General features: G+C 35.7%; 1 protein-coding gene across 1 annotated transcript; it reads left to right on the top strand.

Moving 5' to 3' along the window:
- The first annotated feature begins 24 nt into the window (after positions 1-24).
- LOC135688543 (uncharacterized protein C1orf50 homolog) lies at positions 25-9,261 on the top strand. Its single transcript, XM_065205442.2, has 4 exons — positions 25-180; positions 1,365-1,558; positions 6,817-6,957; positions 8,908-9,261. The coding sequence occupies exons 1-4, from the start codon at positions 156-158 to the stop codon at positions 9,148-9,150; spliced, it is 603 nt and encodes a 200-aa protein (XP_065061514.1). The 5' UTR covers positions 25-155; the 3' UTR covers positions 9,151-9,261.
- The last annotated feature ends 1,935 nt before the right edge of the window (positions 9,262-11,196 follow it).

Consider the following 11,196-nt stretch of genomic DNA (forward strand, 5'->3'; position numbering starts at 1 on the left):
AAAGGCCAAAGGGCACTGTACTATGTAGCCTCTTATTAAAACATGCAGCCTCAGATTGGCTTCGGTTATGGAACTTTTTCGAATTGTGATTATGTAAGGATTCAAATTATCAAATTACAAGAGAAGATTTCTCAAAAATCATTTACAATAACAGCATGGAACAGGGCAGTGTAAGCTTAGGTAAGTTTTTGAACTCTATAAGAGCAATGTAATGTTTTTTACAAAGTAAATCGATAATTAATTGACCGCTCAACCACGCAGTAGAAATGTAAACTGCAAAGTGCAAAGAAGGTTTGATTTAGGTCCATCCAATGAATATCAGTTAGAGTTAAGATGTGGCACATGCGTCATGTAATGGTTTACCATTGCAGTTTGTATGAATCTAGTTTTCCAAAAGCAGCATCTTCAGGTATAAATTAAATTAAATTTTTCAAGGCTGCCACTCACTTCTTGTTGATCATTTCATCTTAATTACAATGATCCTGCTTTAAGTATCATCAGAAGAACCAGGAGAGGATGAATCTTTGGTGACTGTACTGATTTGTTTCAGTTTAGATAAGGAAATATTTTTTTATCCTGGGAGTGTTCTCAAAAGGCTTTTGAAATTTCCCTCATATCAGTTAAGTTTACAAATTTCTGTAATTTGTGACATTGATATTTGTGTCTTGTTTGTAATTCTGCTCAGTTGGTGTTTCCATATGTTTTAGAATCTATTTTTGTGTGTTGTGAACTTTTAACACAAAATTTTACTTAAAGTCTAGTTTTGATTTGACTAGGTGACCTAGCTTTGTGTTTGCTAATCAAAATCAGAGAATCTTATCTAATCGTATCCCTCTATTCCTTCTTTTAAGGAACTGGCTATCATTTTTACAATACACTTTCTTTTCTTAGTGACATTTGCCTTAAATTTTATTTAACATCTGAACTGGATGCCAGTTGCACCATACCACAATACAATGAATATAGATTTTGATGAGTCAATATTTTCAAAGTTTCCAACTTAAAGAGTTTGTGAAGGCTAGCTATCTTATATCCACCCTTGTTACAATAACACTGTATCTAAATAATATATTTGCTGTTTAGCTTGTGTATTTATTTGCATGATTTGAATTCATTTGAAGGTAAACAGATTGTGGTTGCCCTTTTATTTGATACCTGTGTTAAAATTTTGATTGCCATGGTAGTTTGAAAGTTTGTTAGTTGCAATAAACTTAAAAGTGATTGAGGGGACATAGCATCCATTTATGTTGTTCTGCTAATTTAATTTTTTGCTACATTTGTTGCCAAAAATGTTTGCTCTCTTGATAAAATTTAATGTCTATCTTGATATTAAAGCTGATTAATGGATAAATCTATAAATGCAGGTCTTGCAAGGATAGTCTCTGATGAAAGTGATGCAACAAGACAGCTTGTTAACCCAAGAGCAGCAAAGAAATCTTCTCCTTATGACCTTGTAGAATTAGCAAGGGAAGTAAAAAATGCAGACACATTTGTTAAAGCGACAGCTGGGAGTAAACTTCAAATCATTGCTGAACAGATAAAGTTCCTTCAACAGCAGGTTAGAGCTTAGAATATATGAATGAAGGAACAAAGAATCTGCTTACACATTTTCTTATGCATTTATTTTGAACAGAATCAATCTAAGAATAGAATCAATCTTATGATTGTGATTGATAATCTGTAATGATTTTGATTGGTAATGATTGACAGTTATTATGAAGAATTATCCAAGGTCATTTTAACATCAATAGTCTCTATAGCAGTGGCAATGTTCTGTTTTCCTAGAATTAAGGACCTGTTTGTTGAATGAAATTATCCCTCTTTACAAAATTCACTATCTTGAAAACAAAGATGCCCTACATGTATTGAACATAAAAATCAAGCATTCTATGACCTCAAGAAAATCTAAACTCTTATGAATATATCTTGAGTTTGTTTTTGATTCACAAGTAAAATGAGTTCTTCAAATAAAGTTTGTTTTAATATCAAATTTATGAGTGCTTGTCTATATACTCATTTTTTGGATGCAACTTATGTAGATGACTTGACAGTTATGCTTGGAATGGCTATCCAGGTATTTTGAGCCAAAGTGAAAACCTACCAAATACAGATAGCAGACAAAAAATGATAGATCCAGATAGCTTTCCTCAAAGGACTTAATTTCTTTTCCAAAGATAATAAACACTTCCTTTCAATAAATAGTAATTCCCCTCAAACAAATGCCTTTGATAAGGATGTTTCTCTGATTGTGCATAATGGGTTTTAACTGTAGGCAATGCTGGTGATGTTCCCAGAAAGCATTTTATATAAATTTTACTAAAATTGTATTTTTCTGCATCAAAATAAGGCTCATCTTACCTGACAAGTTTCCAGTATTTTCAAGTAGCACCAGTTGCATTTATAGTGCCCTGAATAGATGTTATGGTACTATGTTCTGTCAGTCAACTGCTCAGAGTTAACAATAGGCTCTGCAGGGCTTTTATGATCAAGAAAACAATCAAACATTGAGAATTAGCTGATTGGATACGTGACAATAGGTCCATTGTATAGTCTAACCAATGAAAATGTAAATGGCCAGCAAAATGTGTCAGGACATAGTGCCTTTAAGTAATGGCATAACAATGGAAGAATTGGACTTAAAATATGGATCAAAATCCTTTTTTGTTAGTAGATTATAAGCAGCCATTCACAAAGAAAGAGTTGTTGTAAAGTCTTTTGATATCTTTAATGTTTCAGACCATTTATATTGCTGTTAGTGTTTTAAAGGTTAAAATAACAAAGAATAAAATATTAACATTCACAATTATATGTAAGGTACAGAAGCCTTTACTCGTCCAATTCCCAAGAATCTTGTTTTCTCTTTATTAGCTGATATATGCAATCTTTGATATTTTTTGATCGAAAACTGTAAATGAATGGGTTCAGAGCTGAGTTTAAAAACATAAACATGTCACTCAACGTGTCAGCTATATAAACATCATCTCCTGCGTACTGAAAACGGCCAGATATTAAAAACAGTATGCTTTTTGGTAAGTAGCATATAAGTAAAAGTGTTACGACAATCACCACAGTACTCGTTCCACTTCGTTGCGACGGCCGCCTTACTGATCGTTTTACGACATCTGCCGCAAAATCGCGTGTTGAGCGAAATATGGACTGCGCCCGTTTTCGTCGCATTTTGAAGTCCCCGTCTGAATCGAGCAATGAATTAATCGAGCCTCTAGATTCAATAGCCGTTGTTGAAGGTAACGTTAGGCGATTGGTTGAGTCAATCAAAGAATTGATCGAGGCTCTAGATTCAATATCCGGCGTTGAAGGTAATGTTAGTAGATTGGTTGAATCAGTCAATGAATTAAGCGAGCGTCTATATTCAATATCTGTCGTTGAAGGTAAAGTTAAAAGATTGGTTGAATCAATCAACGAATGTATCGAGCCTCTAGACATTATATTTGTCGTTGAATTTAACGTTTTGGGATTGGTTGACTCACTTTCGGCAACAATAAGCGGTGGAACTGCAAGGAATTTCAAAGATCGAGCTGCTACTCTATTTTGCGGACCTTCAGAATGTCTATTTGCTTGACTATTATCAATATTAATTGAATATCTGCGCATTCTTCTGGTTGTTGTTGCTCCAAGAAATACTCCCGAATCGTCCTGATTTTGATTAAAGTCAAATGACTGAATACTTCGCGTAATAAGTGCGGCCGCGGCGATCCTTCGCCTTTGTCGATACATGACTCTGATGATTTTAAAATAGGACAGAATTATCATTATAAAAAACCCAACTACTAAACCAAACAACAGCTGGTAGCTAATTGTTATTGGAATACCTTTAATTAGAGGCATAACGGAAAGTAAGCCCCAGGTGACCCAAACAATAGCGACTATTTTCCCGTAACGAGAGTTTCGAGCGAATTTTTGATAACGAAACGGAAAGGTGACGGCCAAGCATCGATCAACACTGACCATTGCAATACTGACAACTGACAAGCCGACTGCAAAGATACCAAAATATCTGTAGGCGGTTTTCATTTGGCAGTTACTGTGGTACTTCATTTCAAGGACACGAATCAGAATGCTCAAAGGCTGTACTATCAAGCCAATTATCAGATCACAGAGACACAAACTGGCAACCAATACGGTTGATGGAAAGTGTAGCCTTTCGAATTTCCAAAGTATGAATAGGATCATTAGGTTACCGAGCACGGCCGTCAGCATAGACAAGCCATTTATAATGGATGTGAAATAAATTGATATCCTCACTGCAACTGATGGTTGAGGTCCAATTTGAATGAGCGCAAGACAGTGTTCTTCTAAAGTGGTATTCATATTCGCGTTGTTTATGCTGTCAAGATGATTTTTATATTATCGTGTCTAAACCTTCATGCGTATCTTCTTCATTATAGTTTACATTAATTTCCGCATGCAACCTCCTTTGAATTCACCGATTCCCCTGCTTGTATCTGCCCAGATGCACAGCTCCAATTGAAATTCAATATGACCTTTCCAACCTTGTTACAAAGCAGCTGTCATAATCAACTGCTATAATCAACTGCTATGAACCAAAATGAGCTAAATCATGTCCTTTCAGCGCGATAAATGAAAGTATGTCGCCACTTCCTGGTATCCTTGTACCAAATTCTACCCTTTGCTAGTCCAAAGTGAGCCAGGCATCTGTTATTTTCCTAGTGCCAGATTCTCATTTGCCAAATGCCTTAACCACCAGATATCAGCATTAAGTCGCACTGCTCTGTTTGTCTGCAATAAGTCCTGAAACGAATCGCTTTTTCCAGGAAGTCAAATTCGACGGCCACGTTACTGCGAACCGGCTAACAAGCTATAATAGATCTTTGATACCACCGCATCCCACGCAGAAGTAAAGTGAAATTTTCTTCACTTTCAGTCTTGTCATACACAATTTTGATCTGATGGTGACTGTGACTGTACGGTTTGATTGGACTTTGTTTTTTCATTCAAACCTCTTACACTTAAGTTTCACTGTTCACGAGCATTCAGTAGGTCGCAGGTCTCCGCCATTTATCGATGGGACAGGTCAATGGTCCTTTGAAGAAATCTTTACTGCGTCATTAAAAATGGTTCAACTAAAAGAGAAATCTATCAGTTTCTATGTTCACTAGCAGTAACCATTTGAAAGAGTGATCCTGTGCTTTTAATCCGAGATTTCTCTTGAATTCACACAAAGCCGGGTGGATCAAGTCGTTTGAAAGAGTAGTTAAACCAGAAATGCTATGGCAAATAAGACCATGGATAATTTGTCTTAGAATGCAGTAATAAAGAGACTTATAGATTCTGTGCTTTGTCGAGCAAATTTTCCTTCGTCATTTTATACTTAATCAAAGATCCCAGATGTATACGGCAGCTATTAGATCAACCTTTAAAACGCTACCCAATAATGTATACAAACATCTTTTGTCATTGAGATTTTCTAGCGCATATTTGTTTCATCTGTGACAACAGTTTGTCGATAGAAGGCTCTACTTGTCTCTAATAGATATTATCATAGGGTGTTTGGGCTATGAGTTGTTTTGGTTTTTGTTGGTATCTGAAGGTAAAGGACTGAGCTATATGTAAGATTGCAGTCCGGCTAATTTGCGGTTGATTGAGTTGGGGCTTGTTAAAAGCTTCATTTTGCTTTGCTCAGCTGCAAACTGAAGCGGCCTAGTCTGACTTATACTGAATTACTGAATATATTGCCATGCATTATTCTTACTACCCAAAGGTTTCTGTATGTATAATGAATTTCCTGGTGTTCTGGCTACTGGCCAAAGTTGTTCGCCGTTGCATGAACGTATTACTAGTTACGTAATGTAAAAAACCAATTGTTTACATATTCGCCTAAACCTACCCACAATGCAATATCACAGAAACGTCTACATCTGCCTAATGAGCGTTGCATAATATGCCTCCAGCAATGAATTTCGAAGAGATCTGCGTATGAGCAGAAGGTACTACTTAAACCAAATTAGTTGATCTAGAATCAAACTGTACCCTTGTTTATAAAGAAAAGGGATATGTTCTTTCCCGTTTGCAATTGTATCAAAGAATATCTTGAGAATCAGTAGAACAGATGCGGTTTCGCTTTGACACCATTAACTAAGGCTGACACAATTGTCAATAAGCTTTAGAGGGACTTTGAAGATGTTCACCGATCGTATCCATATATGACTAACCTTTGTCTTTGGATTTTGTTATCTACTGTGCAGACACTCCCAGACTCGTTTTACCTGTGTACAAATACATCGTTGGTTTTCCGTTCATCTTGTAATCTCATGTACTGTCCAATAGAACGATTCGTTCAAGCTTGTTTCTCTGCTAGCACTTTCATTATTCCCTCCCATAATTTGCAAAAATAAGTTTCTGCTGTCATTGATCAACTCCTAATCTATGCCTATCAAATGAGGCCAAGAAAGGTTCTCATACCGAAAACTGTTGTTGTTGTTTTCCAAAGCAATGAGATGCGGTTATTTGAATTTATTTCAAACAAGCTAACAATGTCTGTCCTGCATAACACTGAAAGTTTTAAATCTTTATTTCCGATACAGAAAATTTGCTAGCGACTGAAAATATGAGCCTAACAAACAATGGTATAAGGAGATTCCTATCTGCTAACTTGCCTTGGAATGACACTCGGTTCGGTAGCTAAAATATGACAAAAAATAGATTTTGGAAGCACCGTGTTAAAGATTATAGATATTAAAGGTTTGAAGACCAAAGATTGGCCTAAATGGGTTTTAAATAGGTACAAGTTTGTTGCGGTTTTTGTGTAGCTTTTATTCAGAGTTTGTTTTATTTTAGGCCCGGTCAGTTCTTGAGGAGGCCCACGAAGCCAATTTCCTGCACCATGCCAAATGTAATTTCAAGAAGATTCCTGGAAAGATTTATTATCTCTACAAAAGGGCATCGGGAGAATTTTACTTTTCAATCGTTTCTCCCAAGGTATGCTATCGATTAACTGTCTTTGATATAATAGAAAGGGGGTGTAACTCGTCTCAAACGAGTGACAAACATAAAGGTACAGGCTATCAAGACACAGTTGTATGTAACCGGTGTTTTAATGCTTGTGGTAAACAGTCTTTTACATTTGCAAGGATTACAGATGTGAACCTTTTGCACTTGTTTTGCAATCAATCACGTTTTTGCACACTTTCCATTCCTCTCTTCGGCTGGCTTTTTGTAACAGCCTTTTACTGCATTATAGTGTAAGAAGCATAGCTGCACCCAATTGTTACTAGCATCAACTTAATGATTAAACAAGAATATTGATATCAAATGATAAATTGATTACTACAATAAAATAGTCTATTTAGCAGAAAATTTTTATAAATTTTTAAAATTTTTATAAATACGTAAAGTTTCGCTGCTGCTTTTAAAACATCTCATTCATATTGCAATTTCTTGTTTTCATTCTCCTGTATATGTCTGTACGTATATGCATTTACACAAGTAAATTAAAGGCACGTAAATTAATACTCGGCTCTTTTGTCTATGGTAAAACACAATAGGGTTTGATTGACCAGTGATCAATTTTTATGAAAGCTCCTAAGATTTTTGCAGACAAACGTGTATGGTGGTAGCAAAGCAAATTATCTTGACCGCTGTTGCTAGTTTGGTTGAATCATATGTTAAAAAGGAAGCCGTTACCTGTTAAGGCAGATAAATCAAGAAGCGAGTCAAGTAACAAAGTCACTATGGTTCATACGAGCTTAAAATCCTTTTCAATGTAAACAGTTTGTTTATGTGCGATATTGCACAAAGAACGTACAGCATATTAACTCTACTGAAGACTGCCTGTTACAAATATAAGGTGCTCCTTTTAGATTTGGCCTTTGGCTACTGTTTTTCCGTTCCTTTAGCTTTGCCTAAGGTCCTTTGAAAAAGGACCTACAATTTTTCATACCTACATTTCCTTTAATCCATGCGACAGAGCTGCAAAAAGTATCGGAATCTGGGAACTAGATTCCAAGGAAACGTTCAGCTTCCTTGTCCAGGACTTTTTTAACAGATAAAGCTGCAGACCTGAAGTAGGCAATCTATGTGCTTTGAAAAGTGCTGTTTCAGTTGCCTTTTATCAGGCTACGATTTTTGATCTTTACAGATCAAAAGCTATGAAAATTACATGCATCCGAAGTTTTCTTCCTGCTAGCAATACAATACTTGACTTGAGTCTTTACTGAGGTCTTGATAGACTTTGCAAAGTGTTGAGACTTTATTGAGTTCTTGGCAGACAGACTTGGCAAAGTGTTTTATTGAAACTAAATTACATCCTGATGTTTTTTCAAGATCATACTTGTCCTTTGAATATTGAGATGTCACCATTTATTAATGTAAAATATCATGTTGCCACGTGTACCCATCATATGAAAGGCTAAAAAAGCTGGCTGATAAGTATAAACAGGTAACCAGATTCATCTTCCCTAAAGCTGGCATTGTAGAGAGCACCATCTATGTTGAGGTTTTCTGCCAGTCAGTAAACATATCCCCCATTTGGTTCACAAATCAGTTTTTCACATAGTCAATATTCGCCAAAGACAAACAGAGATGCAAACAACTGAATTAGATATTTTATTGGAAATTTAGAAGTCCTTGCATAAAAAAAGTTTGTGCGTACAATTCGTAGTACACAATACTTTCACCTAACAGAAAACTTTTTGTCTTTTTTCCCAGGTTCCCAGAAAAAACCTTTTTTTGCAGCTTTGCCATGTGATAATTTATTGCTACCTGAAACATGAAATTTACATCTGCAAATCTATTTTGGGCAAGGCAGCGGACTGCAGCAACTTTTAGGCCCGTCGCTGCGAATTCTTTCCAAAAAAATTCAGTTGGGACTTTTTTAATTGCTTTCGGAGTCATTTCACTTAACAATGTATTTTGTTTGATTCTTTATAGGAATGGGGCAGCTCCTGCCCGCATACTTTCGTCGACGCGTACAGGCTGGAGCATGACATGTCTTGGACAAAGGAGGAAAACATCAAAGTTCGAGATGATGAATTACAAGTAATCGACCGGATTTTCCATAGCAACAGCTTGCCGAGGCTAGATTATCTAGTGGACGCTGCGCACGAGAAACAAGATGACTTTCATCACCATCACAATACGGACAAACCTTTAATCGAAGAGCATTTTGAGTGAATTTGTTTGAGGCTAATATACTTTAAATAGCATTTTGGTGACCAAAGTATATTCAAAATGGTCTAAAAGCGATAACGATTTTCTTTCGAAATCAAAACTTAATTGCTTTCATTTGAGCTTTTAACTCAGTTTATTCTTATTGTAAAATGGCAAAAGTATTGAACTTATTGAACTTAAACCCACTGCAGTTGTTTGAAACAGCTAGTCCAAACCGTGGTAAAAAATTCTATATTTGCCATGTTGTAGCATGGCAAAAGATGCGCATTAGCTAGTGCGGAAATTGTTTACCCAAAGCTAGTCTTGCAGTGGCGTGTCGAGATTTTGCTGAAACTTCACTATACTTTTGTCACCCAAGCTTATATGCCATATAACCATATTTTCATTGTCATAAGCTGCTTTTTGCAGCCACGTGCAGAATTTTTCCAAGTAAAATTGAATATTAAAAACATAAAATAATTTATCCATTAATCGTTCTCAAATATTTTGTTGCCTGTTGGATTGTTGTGAGTGACTTAATAAACGTTGATGATAATAATTTTAATGCTAAAACAATCTAGCCAGTCTCTAATTACAGTATGTTCTTATGACAGCGTTTTTCAGTAAAACGCTGCTATAGCAACAAGCGTCAATCGAAGCCACGTTGTTGGTAGGGATTTGCTCGCTTTATGTTGCTGCTTTTGTTGTTGTTGCTGCTTTTGTTGTTGTTGTTGCTGCTTTGTTGTTGTTGCTGTTGCTACATGGATAAAAGTATCCTTTTTGTGGAAGTATGGTTGAAGAAAACCGAATGGTTATAAAAACGGCACAAAAAACGTTGCAGTGGATACGAAGCCTAAGTAATTATAGAGTTACCATAACTAATTTTGAAGCCCCCAAGCAGTTCTAGTGAGATAAAATGGAGTGGTTTAGTTTGAACTGAAAAACAAACGAGACAAACGGAGAGCACAGATCAGTAAAACACGAATAAAGTAAGATAAAAACTTTAATTGAAATATTTTCTAACATTACCTTCGAAATACAATCGGAAATTTTCAACTTTATATTAACTTTTTATTGTCATGAGTAAACAGCAATAAAAATTCTAGAAAGTATATTCAGAACCCAACGAATAATTTACACCGTTTTGAAGTGCGATATATTGAACTAATAACTAACAATTTAATACGAGAGAAGATTTACTGTAACTCGCAAAACATTTTCGTCTGAAACAGTGGAAACATTTTGGGATTTTAGGATCAGACTCAGTACTTATGCCAAAATTTGTCGTTCTTAAAGAGTTTACAGAAGAACATTGAAGAAAGTTTCTATACAAAAACTTTCCAAAATGTCGTGTAAAATTCTGTTATTAATCAATTAGGTTCCTTACGATATTTTCCAAATGGAACAGTTCTTTAATTAAAATTAACCAGGGCACCGTTCTTGCCATTCTAAATTAGAAGGAATTTCCAAATTAGAAGGACATTAGGTATTTTTATCGTGCAATTGCTCGTACGATCGTGAAAATGAAGCTACTTACAAATATAAATCACTTTATTACCAAGGGAAATTTGCAGCGTCCGTGAGAAATAGCAAAGCTTTCTGGCAACAAGGGGCTACTCCTTTTATAAAAATACACCATAAAATGGCAACAAATCTATCATGAGACGAAGCACATTAAGAATAAGAAATGGCAAACCATAGAAAGAAATCGTAGAAATAAATTCTATTCACAGTATGAAAATTTAAGCTTGGTGCACTTCATATAGATCCAGACTAAGTTTACAATGTACCAGATTAACTTTATCCGCCTTAAAATTAGTTCAGATAGGTATCGTCTTTGTGTTCATGGCGGTTTGAAAGTGGCCTTCAAATTAGCTCACATAGGAAAATAAATTGAATTAGTTCCGATAGCCCTCTGGTACAGTGTACATCTCTACCTTGATAAACTTTACCCACATTCACGAGGAAGGTGAATCTCTATTAACAAACAAGTTGGAAGAGGAGATTTATGTTGTGGTTGCAAATTAGCTGTTTAGAACGACCTTGATTTCTCTTCGCATGATTGTTGTC

Source organism: Rhopilema esculentum, chromosome 19 (assembly GCF_057945365.1).
Source record: "Rhopilema esculentum isolate cy_ngs chromosome 19, ASM5794536v1, whole genome shotgun sequence".
Lineage (NCBI taxonomy): Eukaryota > Metazoa > Cnidaria > Scyphozoa > Rhizostomeae > Rhizostomatidae > Rhopilema > Rhopilema esculentum.